Here is a 21,419-nt window from a genome sequence, read left to right on the forward strand (position 1 = left end):
CTCACACACCCAGATACACACAACCTCTCTTCCTTGAGTTGAGTTCGTTCAGTTAACATTTTGTAACCTACATATCAGACCTAATGGTTGTATTTATTATTAGTATAATTTGTGGGCAGGCCGCTCTCTTCTTATTTATTGTAAAGCTTCCTCCTACAGTAAAAATGTCTCCAGACGAACGGACTTGTCTTCCAGAATGACTCCTATTTTCTGATTTAGTTTGACTGCTAGCAGGACATTGCTTTCCTTTACAAACAGTACAATACACAAATGGTTACTGCGCCCGTTTTCACATCTGCCACATCTATTCATTTTAGATTTAGAGTTAAACTGTTCGGTTAAAGAAGCATTACTTGATTTTTGGCCACTTGGGGGCACCAAAACCAGGTGTTAGCACAACAGTGACTTACAGTGTTGGGCCATAATGTGTTTCTGTAATAATATTACTTTTCCCAGTAACGAGTAGTGAAAAAGTTACAAATAGGATTGCAGTAATATTAGTTACTCTCTCCAAAAACAACTAATTACAACATTGCTTTCATTGTCACAATGTGAAGATTGATTTGAAATCTGACATTTCTTATTTGTAGTCTCCATGCCTGCACATGTCACTAGGCCTCATCATAAGCACGAAGCTAGCTGAGGAGATGGAAGATCCTACGGTCAGTGACTGGAAATACAGTAGGTGGTGTGATTTTCTATCTATGAATTTTTATGGATTCATAGGCTTCAGGAAAAATGCTCTTACATGTGATTGCCCTAACATTCTCACCGCTAGGGGGCGCATTTTGAGGAGAAAGGATGTAATTACTGATCTGCGGGGTGTAAGGCAAAAGTAATGTAATGAATATTATAATGAGTTATTTGTCAGGGGGTAATAAGTAGTAATATGAATTTTGAAAAGACTAACTTTAATGAGTAATATTACATTTTTAAAGTAACAAGCCAGACACTGCTGATGGATTGAATGTAATTCTCCATATGCAAGAGGACATGGTGGAGTGCCATATAATGTAGGAACTTCATAAAGTTATATTATCTGTGCTTGAATTACTATAAGCATGTAACATGTAGCAGAAAAACTGAAAATGCCCCAGAGAACAGCTCTTTATCCAAACAGAGTCAGTGAACATACCTCTAGTTATATAATGTAGAGTCTGAGTGTGATTGAACCCATCAATATTTGTAAGTCCAGAACGGAGGACACCCAGCACCCATATCTGAGGCATCAGTTTCATTGATCGAGATCTTATCAGAGGTGTTTTCTGTTGTTGAGTAACCAGATCAAAATGCTTTAAATCAAAGCTATGAGTTTACAAAAGAAATGTACAAGAGAAGCATGTGACTAGATAATATTTATTTTACAAGTAAGTACATGAACATTGGCCAACATTTAGATTTTCATATTAATACACATTTGCAGTTGGTGTGTGCTAGTGATTTAAAAGGCAACGTAATTACTTAGTTCTTTTTAAATGTCTTGCAAAGTTGGACAAAGAAGAACACAAATCAAATTTAACATACTATAACTGCAAGTACCCATAGTTTTGTTTATCACATGAAGTAATATGTGCATTTGTGTTTTTGTTTTGTTTTGTACACTCCTCTAGCACAGACTGTTCCTACTGTCATTCATTTCCATTTTGTTTTTGCCATCATTCTTATCTTCTACTATATTGTGTTTGTTACTGTTTGTGTATGTGTGTGTGCGTGCATGCTTGTGACAGACGGGAGTCCCAGTTATCTCAGAGGATGCATCCCTCATGCAAACTGTGTCTGTCACTTCCTCCGTCACTCCCTTCAGGACTCAGAAATGTGTTGCTGTGATGTCCTGTGAAACAGAAGCACAGGAGAGATCAAGACAAAGAAGAAGAATGAGAGAGATAAAAATGACAGACCCCAAGTGGGACAAAGATGGGAAGAGAAAAATTCTAGCCTCATTTATGTAATACGTTAAAGATTTGCATTTTCTCTATAGCAAGATCTCAAAATCTCATCAGAGGTTAATGGGGAGGAACAGCGTTGTCTGAAGCCTTGTCTCAACGTGTCACAGTCTCAAAAATAATGGTTTATGTAGTTCTGATTCAAGCGGTTTTAAATCTGATGTCTTCACTTTGCACCACACGGCCCTCTACAATAATTTTTGGTGGACTTCTAAAAAGAATACACAAATCTAGTTCTTATAATAAATTGCTTCTGCAACGCTGTCTTTCATTTGTTTCACTAAGGTTTACTTTGATGAAGTGATTTAAAATAAATGAACAAGAGAGACACTGTAGGTCAGACAGAGCTCAAACCAAGATGTACCATGTATTTGTTTGACTTCTTCTTCCTCCTACAATCACTTTGAAAATCTCTCCAATACAGTGTGGCCTGCATCATGCCTGCTCATGCCTGCATGTGACTACAGTATATGTCCCCTGACCAATCTCATGCTCCTCTCACCATCCACTTTCTTATATCATATATATTTTTTGCATACATGTTTTTTGTGTGCATGGTGTGGTGTTACTCATCATGTTGTGGGGACATACACCTGTTTAAACAATCACACTGTGGGGACTCAACGTCCTTACAGGAACAAAAAGCAACGCCCCAAAATGTAAATCATTACATTTTCAAGGTTCCTTTATTGTCATTCTGCACGTTTAACACATGATGAATGAAATTAGTCACTCAGGACCAGGATATTTGGAGTGATGCCTTGGTTTAGGGTTATGGTAAGTCTCCAGGAAATGAATACAAGTCACTGTAATTGTCCCTTGACGTGATGGAAACACAGTATTCGTGTGTGTGTGGGAACAAGAGAGGGAGAGCGCTCTATTTCTCCCATGAAAAGATTTCACTCTTGTAACTTGTATTTCATGGACAGGTGCCAAGTCTTTGTTCTTTGTTAGATTTCTCCTACGGGAGCTAAAACTTAAAGTCACATGCCCGGCTAAATACCAAAACAGAACAGCCGGAAACAAAAGTACAAACAATGAACAATATCCAGATATGCTTGCAAGCACAGGTATGAGATTAACACATAGACACACACACACACACATACGGCTCAAGTGACAAAGCAGCAAGTGATTTACCTCCAGACAGAGACTGCTGCTGCTGTGTTGGGATGAGAAGGACTTTGCAATATTTCTGATCCATATGAAATACAAAACACTGCTTAGGTATTTGTATTTAATGAAAAAGACGAGGTTTCGATTAAAATAAAATAAAATAAATGCTATTTTGTATTTTACTGTAACACTAAATACCATTCCCAGTCACAACTCCAACAATCTGTGCAATCAATTTACAGTCCAGTTTGTGCTGCAGAGTAGGGATCAATGAATCATTTCAGGAATAGTATTTTAATCATTGTCCACTAAAACTAGCTTCATACATCACCCCCACACTCCAGGCTGCTGAGTGACCTTACAGTCTCTTGTTGGGGGTGAGGTGGATTAACTAGAAACATGATGCTTCTAATTTCTTATCATCTAAGAGTGACAAGGTTAAGTGGTAGAGTGGAATATGTGCAGATGCTGTTGCTAATGAACACAGTTTTACTTAGGCTACATACATTTTTAGCAAAATGACTGAAACCAAGTATGTGATTCAAGACTGTGTGTAAGAAAACAATTATGAGTTTGAGGAAGAATTGCAGTAAGAAACATCAAATTACTGAGCTTAAGCGTGTGTGTTAAATATGATGCTGCAGAAAGGAAAGAATTAGCTTAGCTTAACTTCACATAATGACTGGGAGCAAAGGGAAACAGCTGGCATCGTCTAAAAGTGATGAAATCCTACAGTACTACAGTAGAAAAGCTCACCAGTCAACATATTACACCTTGTTAAAGTTGTACAAAAAACTGAAGCATAGAACAACATGCTGTGTTTTTTTCTGAGGGATTATGTGCCTACTATTCTGTGAGTTTGCTAGGCAACAAAGTTGATGCTAAGCTAATCATCTCTTGGCTCCAACTTTGTAGTTAACAAACAGCTATGAGTACGAGACTGATCTTTTCATCCAACTTTCAGTAAGAAAGCTTATAAGCATAAGTTACAAACTGTTGAAATCCTGTAGCCACTAATTGTAGGATAGACAGGTTTTATAGCTTTTTAAGTTCACTCAGCAAATACTGTATGGTGCAGTATTTTGTTCCTTATTGCAGAAAAAGATCTTAATATGAAAGAGCTCTGCTTTAGCCTCTGAATGCCATATTTTCTATTGTATCAGCTCATGACACTCTACTGTATGCTTTGGGCCCCATGGTGTGCCAAACCCACAAAAGAAGTAAAGCATTTATAAAAATAAAAAAAAACAGTCATATACCTGTGATTTAGAATTACCTAGAAGATCCCTGTGTTACTGTGCTGAGACACATATCACTAGAAATAAATTTTCAATTGCAAATACAGCCTGGGAAAATGTTTTGTGACTTGTTGCACACTTTGTTACTGTTTTGTAGCAAAATGTAAATGGACATATCTGAGTACACGTGAGTGCTCATACAGTACATCACCTTCTTGTGGTTGTTTGGTCTATTGGACTGACAGTGCAAAACTGCATCATGGACAGTGGAGAAGAGACAGGACTTGGTCACTTTGTTATTAAGGAAACCTCCAGTCTGCAGGTTGTCCACCACACCAGCTAGATAGAGAGACAGAAAGAGAGAGAACAATGGATACACAGGCAGAGTTTTGTATGAAAAGCTGTATGGAGCTAGGAGGAAACAATGTGTGTCAGTGTACAAGGACAAGAAATATAATTCAAAAAGGAGAACTTGAGAGATAGAGGAGAATAAAGTGTAATGTTTGAAGTATTGTAAAAGAAATCAAATGGAAGTAAATAAGAGAGATAAAGAGAAAACTGTACAGGAGGGTATTCCTTGTGTTAACTGAATCTCGTTATGGCTACAGATATAATCTTAGCAGTCCTGAACAGGACGCACAAACTACTTTCCTCATTACAGGATATCAGCCCTACAGGCTAATTAGAGCTGCTGATCCTTTGAAATAAACCGGATGGCTCCTTCTGTTGTGGTCTGAAGACTTTTTTCCCCTGAGATCCACATTTTTTCTCACCCAGCAAGTCAGACCTAAATTTGTGGGTTATTATGTAAAAATAAACACAGAAAACTAGTTTCTTTATTTCAGTAAAAATACAACCAGCCTACCAGACTTCAGACTTTTTCTTGGCTTTCCTTCAGACTCATATTCTTCTCATCACCCACTACTGTATCTCATGCCTGAAAACCTGGAACAGTACTTCCTTCACATAGACTTTACAATAACATTAAAAAACAGCTAAAATAACACCCAGTGTTGTAGAAGGAGGTCAAAATTTTTGTGAGTAAGCAGGTCTGGACATGGATGTAACAATACATCATTGTGGGACTTAAAAAAAGGTATTTCAGACAAACAGGCAGGGGATCACTAACATCTACAGTGGAAAAAGTTCAACTCAGGTTGATAAAAAAATCTATTTTATAATAGAAAGGCAAAGGGAGGTCAAGAGAATCAACCCACAGATTTAAAAAATTCTTCTCAACAATAATATATACAGATAGCAGAGTTGTGGTTGTACACACAACTGTAAACGGTTGTTTAGCTCCATGGATTTAGTTACTTTTCTGATTAAATTTATTTTGAAAAATGAGTTTGAAAGTTTAACTTGCACAAAATCCACTCAGATGTTTGGCAGAAATTCTATTCAATTCTATACTAGTGATGTAGATGGACTTACTTTGGCAGCCAGCAAGAACCACCTCTATACCAACTTCCCCGTAGTCTCTCCGGATCTGAAACACACAAACACAGAACAAAGGTCAATCAGGGGATCATTTAATTAGTCTGCCAATTCAATTTACAGTAATTGAAAGCTTGGGGACCTAAAAGATAAGAAATGGTGAGAGCGATGAATGGAGGGTAGATTCTAGTGGTTGGAGGCAGAGTTATAAAAGTTAACAGGAAGAAATTTGTACAATGAAGATTTGTATATGTGACCGTTATGTTCATACGTTGCATAGGGTCTTGACTCCCACAGTATCCAGGAAGTTGACAGGGCTGAGGTCAAGGACAATGGCTCTTGGGAATGAGGGATTGGGCTTTAGATCCACTTCAATGATAGCAACATTATTCTGCTCTTCCCTCTCTGGCTCCCCCTCCTAGACAGGAGAAGACAGACACCCACGGTGCTTACAGGACCAGGAAGACATTTGAATAGTGTCAACATTACTAACTTAGGTGTTCACAAATATGGAAAAATATTAATAAAAACGTCCTTTTGCATCAGTTAACTATGAGGCCTCTGATCTTCCTCACCATATTCACTGCATTCTGCTTGGCTGCTTTCTTGGCATTTTTCTTCTCATGCTTCTTCCTTTTGGCCTCTAGTTTCTTCTTTGCCGATAGAATCTTGGTAATGTCAATGCCAGACTTAGAGAAACAGCGGAAGATAATAATAATACACATTAACAACTAAATTCACATTCATTTTCTACATCCAGACAAGTTCTGCTTTATGGCTGCTCATACTAACCACTGCTAATATCCAGTTTACTCAATTAATTACTCAACACAAAAACAAATATAAACCAGCAAAGCCGGTGTAGCAGGTAGCAGTCTAAAGGAGTTGCACCTGCAGGGGATGCAGCCACGGGGCATTAGAGGAGAGCCACTTACAGGAGAGTCTTACATGTGCAGGGAACTTTATGCTTTTGCTTGAGGGCTCTGGTATAAAATAAACATACAATGAACCATAAAGGTTAGTTTCCTTGCATTGCACAACTAAAGAACACAAGTTTGAATTTTCTCAAACTCTAGGCTGACTGGCCCCGCTCACTTTTGTTGACACAAGAGCAAAAACTGGTTTGTATGTCCAGCTTTTTTATCTAAATGTTAATGGTTTGTATCTTTAACAACCTGTTAACCTATTTTGATATAACCTTAGAAGTGATCCACTTAATTGGACCCACTCAGACAGTTGAATCTCTATATTATCTACAGATAAATCTCTGCATATGTTTTTGCATAGAAGGAGAACAGTAGATTTTGACCCATAACTTACCTTGAATTCACCATAGGAAGAGATTTAATGGCTGGCATGAACAAGAGGAATGATAATGGCAAACAAAATCTGTTTCATTGTGCATATGGACTTGTGTTTAGAGAGAGATTTTGAAAAATGAGCTAACTTTTTCATTAAAGTCAGTTAATATTCTTGGTTTTTGTTTAGCTGCCACAAGGAGCCGTGCAGCAGAAACAGTCTGCAACTGAAAACCTGTTCCTCCAAAACAGGTGATTTCAACCAACCAACTAACCAGTCCCTACACACAAAAGCATGTCACTTTGGTGGCTCAGTAAAGAAGAGATATTTTTCCACTGGGATGACAGAGTACTATTCTGTGAGCCCTTGTGCTGTCTGACTTTAATGATGTTAAAATATACGTACATGACACAAACACTGAAATCTTTAATAGCTATAGTAATGATAAAAATGTGATCTAAGCTAAGTTACTGTAGCTGAACTCTTTTTGAAAGATTGAAAATTAAGCATTCGTTCAATGAGCCCATTTGTATTTAAATCACCTTCATCTTCTTATAAAGTAGTTTTGATACCGAGTGTGTTCAAAACACCATTTGCAATGAACAAGGACTAATGAGCCGTGCAACCAGGAAATGGAAATGCCCAGAAAATCTTTCATGGTCATCAGTCATCAATAGCCAATCAGGTTTTTATTGTTTGTTTTTGTGTTTTCCATCCCACGAATGAAATGTCTGCCTGGTAATTGCAAAGTAGATCAGAATGTAATTACAGCCATTCAAGCCTTCCTATTGCTCTAAAACTAAATTGAAAGCAATTAGCATCTTGAAAGCAACGCTTACAAGTTTGCAGGACACATTAGCTCATGGAGACAATGTAATAGTCTCACAGGAAAGAGGATTCACTCAAAAATACTATATGATTGGCCTCTACAATCTTCTCTTGCTGCATGACATCACTAGTTGATGCATTTACAACACTTAGCGTCCCCTTTCATAAGTGCAACCCAACAGCTTAGGTGCTGCCAGTAAGAACAAGCAGCAAACTTCCCCTGCACCTTTCACTAGCTGAGTTGTCAGCACATCACACTGACTGGTTGGACAGAAACACTTATCATCCAGATCCATAATTTACCAGAGTTTGTCTGGTGGCAGTTTCTTACCGTGCAAACAAACCTGAAGCCTCTGTCAGTCAACAACAGCTCTATGGAGGCTTATTTGTGCACCAAAGATTAGAAATAAAGGAGCAACCCTCAGGCTTTGAAACACTGACATTTCAATGAATGAGACTTTCCATTATCTTCCTCCCTTATTCAAGTTCTGCTTCTTCCCCTCGCTCCATCTTTTGTCTTCTTTTTTCTGCCTTCTCTCAATTCATCTTCCCATTTACCCCAAAAAGAGATGACAGAAGAGCAGGCAAAGGAAAGGGGGAAGGATGGAGGGGTGGGGTGGTGTTTAAACACAAGATGAACAGAAGAAAAGAGAAGAAAATGGTAGGATGACATTTGAACAATGTTTGTCACAGTCGTGACGTGTGAATTGGTGAAATGTTAGGTCAGTTATTAGTGTGTCAGAATTGATGCTTGTAAGAAAATTGTGACAAAGCTGGAGCCATTCATTTCTTTTCCTCTGTCAGTGTGTTTGTGTGTAACTGTGACGTGTTTATATTGGTATTGTTGATATAAATGGGGGCTTGTGTGTCCAACATTAATATTTCTGCGTGTGCATTATCTTTGACAGGATGACTTCAATTTTTTGACCTTGAGAGTGAGGACATTGTTGGAAAGACATTTTGTCAGTTTTCACTTACATAAAAACCTGTTACAGCACAAGACCCGATTTTAGGGTTAAGGTTAGGTTAAGTTTAAGGGCAGAGACACACCAAGTCAACATGAAAGAACTAGCACAGACGAAGGTCGACTGCTGCATGGCCTCATATCACCTTTGTCTGGGCCAGTTGGGTTGAAAAAGTGGCACTCGAATACACTGCACAGTCCACAGTCAACGGCCAACTATCACGTACATGCTGCACCAGCATGAGATAAATAACTCCTCCTACCAGCAGGTGGCAGTATCTGTATTTTCCATTTAGAAAGGGAAAAACGAAAACATAGATAGTGGAAACACAAGCTGTGAACAAAGCAGCTCTTGTTCAAAACAGCTGCTGTTTATAGATGCTTCTAATCGAGAATATGTCTGATAAGTTACAAATGACACTGCTGTTCTCTGCCCTTGGTCTTTTGGTTGTAGAAGAAGAAAGGAGGCTAAAGAGGCAAAAATAAAACAAACAAAAAAAACAAACAAGGAGAAACAGAACTAAATGTGAAATCATAGGTACTGCAGGGAACCGAACCATTCTTTTCTCATACATTGATTCATTAAGATGAACAGCCAATCAGAATGGTATCTTTGACCAACAAGCCCTGGCTGGCCCCAGGGCTGATTCAACACGCCAAATGAGCCAAAAAGCTGCCAACATGGTCCAGCTAGTGCCAAAGATGCAGGAAGCACCGGGAAGACAAGCCCTGATAGACGCTCACTGCTTGGTGTGTCTCTGGCCTAAAGATTAAGGATTAGCGTACGCATTCTTACCTTCTTTCCCAGAGCATTCTGGTACATCTCAGCATTGGCAAAGTAAAGGGTGGCAGAGGAACGGAAAATCAAAATCTCTGGCACCTGCTTCACCTAAAGTCCACCAGTCAGTAAAAGAGTTAATCAATTAAACTTGCAAATAAATGACCAAGTTTCCCATAACAAAAGACTCTATGACAGTAAAAAGATCTACAATGTCAAATCAGCTGAAAGAAAAGTAACACTTGAGCAAACATGGTATCATAAGGCTACATTCATTTGTGGTCAGAAGTTAGAAATTAAAAGGGCAAATTCGTCATCTCCAAAGTTCAGTGTTCAAGTTACTAATTTAAGAAGAAGAGTCTGCAGTCACGCTAGTGGCTCTGTGAAGCGTTACTTAGACACAGCTGAGGCCAAAGTTTGAAATAAAAATAAAAGGAGCTCAACAACATTTTACAGTAAATCAGAGTGCATTTCAGGAGTGAGACTGAGCATTGGTTGAAAAGTAAAGTGCAGGGTGGTACATTATTCCCATTAACATGTCTATGTTTGACACTTGGCTATAATGTCAAGGACAAAAGAAAGTGAAGGACAGGTGACCCCAGAGAACCTACATGTGGTGTTCACTTATATGAGTTGCTTTGCATTAAACATTAAAATATGGTCTGGATATTTTCGTCATGTCTGGACTAGTGCTGATCCTCAGAACTGCTTTGAGGTTATTTATAAATTATATATCATATTATTGTGCCCTACCTGACTGTAGTCCTCCAGTGGCCTGTAAATGTCAGTGTTTGGCACCTGCCCTAACAGAGAGTATCTAGGTCTGGAATTCACACAAAACATAGACCATTAATTGTTATTACTTTGATTTGTAATACTTGGTGTTGTGGTAACATCTGAAAGGCGAAGGATGTAGTTAACGGTTGGGGGTGCGGTGGTTGACAGATAATTTCAATTTAACACGTTTCTCACTGAATGCTGTGTCTTTATTAGTGTATAATTGTGGGTGTGTTCTTACAGCTGTGTCCTGATGATGACAGTAAGCATAGAGAAACCAATGGAAGCAGCCAGCCCCATGTCAGGGTTGAACAGCACAGTGAGAATAAAGGTGCCCAACCAGACCACCTGATGAAAGATAGTGAGAGACACACCAGTGGGTATAAGACACTGAGTCTTTAACACAATGCTAATTATAGTCCAATACCGCAATATAGTGTAACTAAATATGTTTAAACTACTCTGACATGGGAAAAGCAAATGTGTTACTAACAACATTAACGGTGGCTCTGTTCATGAGTCCCAGTAAGAAAATGTTACTGAATCTAACATTTCTTTACGTTTAAGTGCACTCACCATGTCCACTCTGTTGCTCTTCCAGAGTGCAGGGATGTCCATGAATTGTTTCATCATGCCATGGAGGTTAACATAAACAATGGAGCTAAGCACTGCCTGCAAAGTCAAATACAGAGCAGTTTATATTGTGCACTCCATGAATGAATTACTGAACAGGCCCAGGGGCCCAGGGGATCAGGAGGCCTCTGGACCAGAGCCGCTGTATGAAGTGACTGTTCACATTTCTTGTTTGAAAGGTGGGTAAAAATGCAAAACCTAACATAACCAAAAAAGAGATGAAAAATGAGCACAAGGACATGCAACAGCCTCATAGACAAAAACAAGTAAAACAGACAAAATAACAACAAAAAGAGAAGAAAAATAACAAAGAAGTAAAACTGAAAAGAGCTGCAGAACAAGTACAAAGAGACACCAAATAGCCACAACTATTTCAACAATGCTGAAATGTCCTCACAACAATGGTTTTGAACAAAAATATTTCCACAAAACCACAGAAAAACATGCATGCATGCCCACAAATACATAAAAACAAGAACATACACAGCAGTACCTTGGGCAGGTCTTCAAAGAACGGCCCAATCCAAAGTGTGATGAAAAGTATAACTACTGCTGAGAGAGCCCCAGCAACCTGCAGTGAAGAGCGAATGAGGACAAAGACACCATGAATGAAAATCAGGAGAGGGAGACCAGAAGAAGAGAGTTCAAGAACATTACATTACAGTATTACATAAGATGAATGATGTTATTAGAGTGAATTGCTACGTGATTATAAGAGGAGTCAAGGCGTCATCAGTTAAAGTCTCTCCTCTCCTCTCTAACAGGCCTCAGCTGTTTGATGGTGTTGTCAGACTAAATTGGTTTAACCTTTCAGCTGATCTGTTTGTGTAGGCGGAGTTCAATAATGTGAATGAAAATCAATTCCCTAAGTGTTTTTTAATGATGCCACTTAGAGACTCGCATTAATTATGGCCAGCTTTTTACACAATTCTACCTTTAATATTCCAGGGTTGCAGCTATGAGCAGCACAGACACAAATAACCTTATGAAACATCCTTGTCAAGTTTTAAAAAAAGCCAAGCATGGAAACCAATGACGATTTTTCTAAGCGTTGTTAAAATGCCTTATGGCTGTGAAGAATAATCAGGGGTGCCGGAACAAACCGGATCCAGCACCTCTGAAATTGTGACCGGCACCTCATTTACATATGAAACAAATTGAATATATGAATAATATATAAAAAGACCTAAGTCTAATACTTTTGGTACAAGTAGCCTTTTACAACAGCATATTACACGTCCTGAGTCATTGGATTTTGTGCCCTCATTGTGACCAGCAAAAGGTCATTCTCCATAGCCTCACCAAAATCCCCCCACACCCAAATTTTGTTCTGCCTGTACCTGTCAGCTGCTTCAGAAGACCCCTGGTCCAATCAAACCGGTTTAATTTTATGTTAGGACCCTTTGACTTTATTACCCAATTTAGAACATTTTTAGAAAAGTAATTAAAATTACTGCTACATTGCTTTCATAAATTAATTAAAATAGTTACATTTTTAACAGGGTAACTAGTAATCTGTAACATATTACATTTCAAAAGTAAACTTCCAACACTGGGCTCATACCAACCTGTGTCTTCCCTCCTGTGCTCTCCTGAACCATGCTGCGAGACATGGAGCAGCTGACGGCAAAACATTGGAAAATTCCACCGATAGAGTTACTCAGACCAAGGGCGAATAGTTCCTAAACCAGGGAAAACACACTGTTAATACTAACATTAAGATGCCAGTTTGTCCTTGTATCCATCTGTTACCTGCCTACCTGGTTGCTGTCCACCTTGTATCCATATTTCATTGCAAAGATTCGTCCCAGTGAGATGGTGATGCCATAACCAACCACAGACAGAGCAAAGGCATCTCCGATCACCTGAACAAATAGAGAGGTGACTGGGAAAACAGGTGGCTGGAGACTGGCAGACAAGAACAGAAGGACAGAGTACAGTACATTGCCCATTACATATACAATACCACACTTTTTTGGATAAAAACACACATAATGTATGTTTCTGTGTGTTGCTCACCCAGAGGGAATCTCTCCTACTATGTCCACTCCATAGCTCTGCTTCAAGTTTACTTGCCAGGAGACTACTGTGGCAATAATGATCTGGGGGAAAGAGATATATTAGTGTGTGCATGTGTTTGTTTTTGTAAGAAACTAACTGTTCATAAAGTACATTAAAGTACATTATAGCCCTGTTTACTCACAGCGATCAGCTCCACAGGTATAGGAACAGGCAGTTTTTTATGCAAGTATGCATTGAGCTCCTTGGCAAGGCTGAGGGCAGTTATAGTGATGATACTGACCACTAGAGTACCAATGTTTGTCTGTGGAATGAGATAAAACACTTCCAGAAGAGTCTGGAAAGAGAGAAAACAGTTGTAACAGCTGACACCAAATTCACACATACACACATAAAAATATACTTTGTTGTGGGGCTTTTGTGTCTTGGAGATAAAAGCAGCGCATGGATATAAGAAGGTCAATGAGGCTGACTGACAAGACAGAGGATGTTCCAAGCAAGCACAAGACGCTGGATGAAGTTTTAGGGTTAACATTTAGCACTTGACATGTTCTGTGAGGGTTGCTGAACTGATGCAAAATCTAAAAAGCCTGTAATAATGCTGAAACTGTTAATCATTGTATAGACTAACCCAAAATTAATCAATGGTAGTTTTAACTAGTTGCTTTATTTAGCTGCAAACAGGGAAGATGGCTGGGGTGTGCAAGTAAGGCTGAAGAGCCATCTCTTGATCACCAGGGGAGGCTATACTCAGGTCCATGGGTCAAAGGTCTCTGCAGGCAGTTTCCCCTACAGGTACTGACCAGGCTCAGCTCTGCTTAGCTTCCTGGAGACTGTGAGAACACGCATACCCCAGAGATGGTGACCTCCAGTGAGACAGGACTGGGAAAGCGTAACTGCAAAAATCTAGTTGGCCGATAAACCAACTCCACGCGGAAAAAACAAGACTGCAACAACACAGCTGGCCAGGTTGACTAGAACAAATATTGTGCATAGGCACTAATACTTCACACAAAGTCAGTCACCAAATGCTGTGCAAAAATTAAATAAAAAAAAAAAAAAATCAACTTGGTTACTGAATTCCAAAAACAAATCAACCAAAACAGGTTGTCAGGAAAAAGAGAGCAAAACCAAAAAGACAGTTCTAAGTTAGTTCTCAGGTGCCTTACAGTGTTATAAGGGTAATGCTGGAGGAGAGTTGAAGCAGGCAGAAAAGAGATCTGGTGAACAGATGGCTGAAAAAAAACCCCACTGCAGCCAGGCAAGCGGCAGGTGCTAGGCAGCCAGAGAGTCAGGGTCAGGCAGCGTATAGATCAGATTGGAGCTAGGCAGGGGTTAGGTAACAGGAAATGGCAGAATGGCACCTCATGCAGCTAAATGTAGCACAGGTGAAACCAGGAAGCCAGGCAGGTAACAGGCTTAGTGACAAAGAACAGACAGGCAGAATGCAGGGCTCGTGATACGTGATGACAATCTAGCAAGTAGAGCAGAAAAACAAGGCTCTAACTGTAGGGTGGAGTCCACAAACAACAGGTGAGTGGAATTAGCCAGGTTCAGAATCAGCCACTGACTGGCAGTAGCAAAGCTGCAGAAGGTGAGGAGGTGGAAACCATGAAGTTTCTTTCAAAATAAGAAAGCAAGGCAGGAGCTGACCATGACAGTCACATAATGTTACCTTGGTGTTTCATAACTAACGCTAAGCATTTTTTTTGACATTTTAATTCTTAAACACTTCATCAAAACAGACTAATCAATAATCAACAGTTGCAACCTTACTTTGTAATATGGAACAAAATTTGTAGAGGTGAGCAGATGTTGATAACCTGTGCTCTTTCTTACAAATATCAAGGAGAATGGTCCACTGTGTCTGTGAGGTCTGACGCCAAAGGCATATTTAAGCTGGGACACTATGACGTGGATGGCCGCCGCTGTGGTGTAACCTCGGACCAGTGGCTCAGACAGGTAGGTCACCACAAAACCAAATTGGATCAGACCAAGCAAAATCTGCAAATGTAACACAGATTGAGAAAAATTTGGAAGTTCACAACAACCATGCACTCACACAGTAGCTGCAAATCTACAAAATACTTGTTTTAATGATGAGGAAACCAATTTCTGTTTGACACTCATGGGTTTCTAATGTTTCACCGTAGTGAGTGAGTTGGGTGTCGTTGACTGTTTAATGCCTGCCAGTACATGTCAACAAGCACTTAATGAGTTTCTGTTTCATTTAATATCATAAAGGGGAGCTGCTGCATGCTACAGTATACTGAATTTTCTTAACTTTTAACCCCATATAAGCCAATTACTACTCTGTGAACTTCAGGTAAGAAAATCTTGGCTCTTCCACAATCCAGGCCAAAAGGTCCAATTGTAATTTTTTAAAAAATGACTTATATACTGTGACTAAAAATACGCAGGTGTATTTGGGCACAGACATCTTTCTTTGTGGAGCTATAATGTTGTACAACAACTAGCTGTTATTAATTAACCTGTTGTTAATTTTATGGTTGTGTTGTAATGGAAATCATTGCTGGCAATGTGCAACCCCAGTAAATGCTTTACCGTCCCATTTCATGTTGCAGGCATCAGAATTGAAGTGAGTGTTTATTTTGAACAAAAAATAAAATTGACGAGGTATCACATCAAATCAAGTGCTGCTGTCTTGTTTTCAATGTAACGTACACAACTTTTTCTGATTTGGGGTTGTAAGTTTCAGGTATTTGCACAGTATTTCACTTTATTCATTGATATTTTTCACATTTAGCTGCAGACGCCCCTTGACAGTGATGTCAGCTGCCTGTCCATCCAAAGCAACTACTGGCCACATTACCATGCACTTCTTTCTAATGTTTAACTGTAAAGCGTTCAGTCTACTCTAATATTACCTGAAATAACCCAGATAGAAAGGTGAGGGCTGCAGCCACTCGGACCCTCTCTGCATCCCGGGAGATGGTGTCAACTATGCTGGAGTTGCTCACATTATTCCATATCATGAAGTTTGACTCTGGGGCTAGTCGCTCTGTCACTCCACCAATCATCACACTCATCACCGCAAATGTTCCTGGAAAAGGGAGACAAGAAAAAACAGATTTTGCTGTTTATATGACAGCATACTGGATATTCTAATATTCGTTCTCTCAGTTTTTTCTTATGACAGATGGGGCTTCAGCTTCAGCTAAACATAATAAACTGTACATCTACAATATGCTTAAAACCCAAACTATGATTATTTCAGTCTGTAATTAAGCCTGCTGTATAACCTGTTCTTCTTGAAGTACTAATCACATGCCTGACAGTGAATTAACTTGTCAATGTTTGCAGATACAGCAAGTGTTAAAGTACAAACCTATTGAGATGTGCTTGGATGTGCCAAAGATGAAGTAGATGAGGACAGGGTAGAAGGAGGAGAAAAGGCCATAGACCGGAGGAACAGATGCCAGCAGGGCATAGGCCATACCTGCAGGGGTAACACAGGATCAATATGATCTCCTACAATACTGGGAAGGAGCTAAAACACAGAAGATATTGAGTAGTAGGGTAATGTGGTGGGGAAACACCTCAGCAATGCACAACCTGCAGATGGCCATTCAAAATGAATGAAACCAGCACCCCTTCCTTTATCTCTTCTACCCTTCGCCCCCTCAGTGCATCTCTATCTTGTCAACCTCCGTCCTCACCCTGTGGAAGTTGCATGATCCCCACACTGATTCCAGAGACCAGGTCACCCAGGCCATTTTCTCTGATGGGGTAACGAGGCAGCCATGACAGTACAGGAACACTACCCAGTAGGCAGCTCTTCAGCTGGGAACCAGAACACCTGAGAATGTGCGTCAGACCGAGAGAAAAGATCAAGAGGGGAATGTTTTTTAAAATGTGCTTTCAGGAAATGAGCTGTGTCAAATCTGACCTCCATCCTCCTTAGGTCAGGTGGATGTTTGATTACTTAATTTCCTTACAACTATCTAAACTGTTAATAAGTGATGTTTTGTCCTCTCAGCCTGTGAACTGTATGTCAGCATTCAGTGCATTCCTGAGTCAAAACCCCCATGTAATCATTAAAGAACTCAAATGACCTGCATCTTTTGGTCTCAGACATGAATGTTTTGATTCTATCTGTGTGTATCTGAGCTTCTCTCATTATATGTAATGCATTTTGGGACATTATGAAGATACTTTTATTTATTTGACTGTGTGTATGCTCATTTTGTAAACAGGAGATGACATTTTTTGATTATTTTCAGGAATATTTCACAAGGCCTTTTCACCTTTGACCTTTTGACATCCATACCTGAGCAGAACTTAAGCATTAAAGGTAGCAGAATCAGGACTTATTGCACAAGTTGATGAAAGCTGTTCTTTTAATTTGGTTTATGTCATCACAGGCCAGGAGTTCCAACTTGAACTAAATTATAGAAGTTGAACACATTACATTACGTTAAATATGGAGACAATTTTTTTCTGATAGCAAGTGGCAGTTAAATTATGAACACTAGGTGTGTGGATGATTAATGATACAAAAAAGAAATTTTCTGAATGTATTAGAGATTTAGTGAGATGCACAGTGGACTAAATGTTGGGAACTTCACCTCAGTGACTTCTTGACCTTCTCAGTTTTTGAATTAGTCCTTTCTGCCATCTCATCCACAGTTCCTTCATCCAGGATCTCCCTGCAGATGTTGTAGCCCGTCTGTGTCCTCTCTGCCATGGCTAGTACTAGCTGTAACATAAACAAACACTTTCTTCAGCACTCAGAGAGAGCAAACCTTCGCCAAGGCAGATCATTTTCGCCATAATGCCATTCCACCTAAAAGCAATATTCCCATGATAATTTAACTCTCATAATATAATTCCTTGAAAACCTACCCCTGGCATTGGAATCACGTTGATATTATTATTAGCTTGAAAGTTGTTCAAGAAAAACAGTATTTAATTAATGGTGATTTTCTTCAGAAGCTAGGTCAAGAATTTTAGAAGACATGTCAAATCTGTTTATCCTCTACTGAATCAGAAGTTTCAGATACAGTTTGGTGTTGTAGCATTATTTATTTTCTCACAGTAGCGAGCTTTCCACGAGCCCTAGTTTGAACATTCTGGATGAGCAGATTCAGAAAATTTCTTGGATCCAGATCAAACTTTGCTGTGTGCTATATCTTTATGTGGGTGCTACCATGCAGTTTTTATCGACGCATTCTAGACACTGTGTATGGAGCTGGAAGCAAAAATATTGAAATTGGCCCTATGTCACAGTGGTGAAGAATCATTTAAAAAAATTCTTGGGTCCAGATGATGATCCAGATCAGCACCAAAATCTAATGGATGGTTATGTGTTTTACCGTGTTCTACCTCTCCAGACATTTTCATCAAAATCAATTATTTACTTTTTGAGTTTTGCTGTGAACAAACCAACAAGCTAAGAAACACTGGTAAAAACATAACTTTTACAGAGATATAATTTTGTTTTGAAAAGAGCACAATTTTAAATTTTTTGTGTTATTTCAAGATCCTTCTGGTACTGAACTGTTCACATGGAAATAAAATAATTACCTTGCGTGGTCCCGCAGATTTTTTTCTTCCAAACTCCAAAGGTCAGTGGCTTTTACAAAAAAACGTTGAACCTGCTTACACCCTGAGATGAACAATGCAACTTTACTGCAATGTCAGGATGTCTTTTGTCTTGTCAGTTTAGCTGAAACAGATCCAAATGCAAATCTCTCTCTGATCAGGGTTATAATGAAAAAAGAAACCATATGACAGCACGCTCCTGTTAGGATTAATGAATTCAGCCTATGTCCAGTGGTCCACGGGCTTCAAATCTGCTTCAAGCCTGCTGAAAAGTTTTTCAAATCAAATCCCAGTGTCTCCAAGTGATACCAAATGAAAAGTTATGACTGCTGTACACTGCAACAAACAGATGACGGTAAGATTTTATTTTAAAATCTACAACAAAGAGCCTCTCTTGGGTGTCTGAGGGTGAGACAGTTGCTGTCTATGTTCTGGCTCCACTGTCTGCTGTGCCTTATGACCTTTAAGAGAAATCTAGATATAGATATAAAACCAGACAGCGTTATGATGGGGGAGGACAAAGTTCCAAGCTAAACATGTAAACACAGAAGTGAAGACAAGTTGCAGAAGTCAGAGGTGACCATCTATTATGTTTTAACATTTACAGAGTGAGTTAGTTCAGTGATTTTGTGAGTATTGCTGTAGCTTTTTAAAGTATCACCTTCTGCCTTTGAGCACATTTGTAAAACTGTAACCGCCATACCACCTGTCAAGGTCAGTTTCACTTACAGGTATATATGGCACTCTATACATCAACACAACTAAACAAATCAGACTTCATCATTAATAAACACACAACTGCAGTACACAGTAATTTATCCACCTTTTTCTAAATTGTCTTAAAGACTTAGAACTTATCTGTGTGTTTTATGCCTCATCTTGTATCTGCGTGATTAGATTACTCAGCCTTTTCAGTCCAGTCAGGGTTGTTCCTGTTAATTTATGACTATACCCCATGATAGTGAAGGAAAGTACTGGATAACTAAGCTCTTACAACAGTGCACTTTTTTAAAGCCACCGTGTGTTTGATAAATTCATTCTGAGATTATTCACATTTTAGTTTCACATCTTTCCTCACAGTGACAAATAAAACGGACAGATACAACATCCATTCCCCTGGGCTTCTTTTTAAGAAAAGAAACTATTACTTTCTCTGATAAATTGTTCACAGCTTTGACTCTATTTTGAGCTAACCAGATGCCGCTGATGTAGAGACCCTGTCAGTCACTTCTCACGTGGATGGAACTAAGACGCAAGAAAAAGACAAGTGAGGGGAACGTGGATCCAATTAGGGGAATTGGGATTCACCAATATTTGTCTGAAATGCTGCTCTTTTCAGCTGCCTGTGCACTAAAGCTTCTTCTACAGAGCTGACCAAGTTTGCTTCTGGGTCAGGGTTTTCATAGACAGAAGGGAAGCAAAGTGCTGCAGCAGGAGCGTGCTGGACCCATAAGCCAGAGGTCGATGGATTGAACCCATCCTCCGCTAATGGTGTTTCACAGCAACTTGTGGGACATACTAACAGTGGTAATGGAAATGCTCACTTTACGTTGAACTACCATATTTGAGCTTTACAAAAAGTCAGATTTATTCTAGAGCACTTACTTATTACAGTATGATTCACAACTGGCACCAGATAACAGTTTATTACTGTATTTATGAGCGGCCTAGTCTAAGAATAAATTAACCACTAAATTATTCTTATCAACAATGACTCAGTTATGACATCAAATTTTTATGACATATATAAAGTTAACATTTTTGCCAATACATTTTAAAAATCAGTATTATGTATTTTTCAAAAACTCTGGTGTGAATGGCAGCATGATTTTGTTATGACACAGAACAAGTATTTACTGAGGGAAGCCAAGTAAGGAGAGCGGGAAAGCACATAACATTAAACATACTAATATAACCTCTTTCCAAAAATGATTTCCCTTCCTTGTTCCAGGCCTTAACATTAACACTGTGGGAGGTCAGTTCGGTCTAATATTATCTATTTGTCACCTGTAAAAAAGCAACTCATAACAAACCACACTGGATTATTTGTGGTTATTTCACAAATACATACTGCACATTATTTGTACTGTATATAAAACAAGATGTAATTTCACTTCTATAACACTGTTGACCTCGGGATGGACAGTGCCAACAACTGATACAGCAAATAAATCCATATTTTTATAGCAGATATTTACATCGCTATTGTCCATTTCACAAAACATTAACTATAAACAAGGAAATAGAAATCTGATTATTATTATTATTAAAACAGCATAATTTAAGGTCCCATATGCAGCATTTTATAGACCCTTAAACCAGAGTTAAATGAATTGTGATACATTAATATTTATTTTGGTAAATAGTTTTCTTCTAGTGTCTCTAAAAATTAAAACAAGTTTTCCCATAAACTCCTTTGCTTCCTGCTACAAAGATCAATAATGCTTCTGTCGTGGCAAGAGTGTGATACCGACTAAATTAATTCAGACAAACCATTACAATTCAAAGGATCATTTAATATTACAGTTATTCTCAATAGAGTAGTATTTAAACAGATAATCTTGTCGTTAGGGAACAGAGAACAGAGATCAGAGAACAGAGACTCTCCTCTTGCAATGAAATAGATAAAGCATAAGCAGATTGTCAGAGCACTAGTAAGTCAGGTCATTGGTTGTCAACCCTGAGTCAGTCAGCGTCTTCCCCCAGCCGGCTGGGTCCCCAAAAGGTACATGGTCTACTGTTTACTGCAGCATGGTCATCTCCTTTCTTCTCCCAGCTTCACTCCTTTTTATCAGCTACATAGCCCCTTCCCAACAGCCGGA

At 39.0% G+C, this 21,419-nt stretch overlaps 1 protein-coding gene across 1 annotated transcript; it reads right to left on the reverse strand.

The window, feature by feature from the left end:
* Positions 1-1,428: 1,428 nt before the first annotated feature.
* On the reverse strand, positions 1,429-17,740 carry LOC109973789 (solute carrier family 26 member 6). Its single transcript, XM_020623603.1, has 19 exons — positions 17,622-17,740; positions 16,713-16,852; positions 16,382-16,492; positions 15,921-16,096; positions 14,872-15,036; positions 13,217-13,369; positions 13,033-13,115; positions 12,774-12,921; positions 12,582-12,695; positions 11,507-11,584; positions 10,957-11,052; positions 10,622-10,728; positions 10,357-10,426; positions 9,622-9,714; positions 6,310-6,423; positions 6,006-6,152; positions 5,732-5,786; positions 4,509-4,636; positions 1,429-1,831 (listed from the first exon to the last, which is right to left on the reverse strand). The coding sequence occupies exons 1-19, from the start codon at positions 17,738-17,740 to the stop codon at positions 1,808-1,810; spliced, it is 2,121 nt and encodes a 706-aa protein (XP_020479259.1). The 3' UTR covers positions 1,429-1,807.
* Between the last annotated feature and the right edge of the window lie 3,679 nt (positions 17,741-21,419).

Source organism: Monopterus albus, unplaced genomic scaffold (assembly GCF_001952655.1).
Source record: "Monopterus albus unplaced genomic scaffold, M_albus_1.0 scaffold305.1, whole genome shotgun sequence".
NCBI classification, from domain to species: domain Eukaryota; kingdom Metazoa; phylum Chordata; class Actinopteri; order Synbranchiformes; family Synbranchidae; genus Monopterus; species Monopterus albus.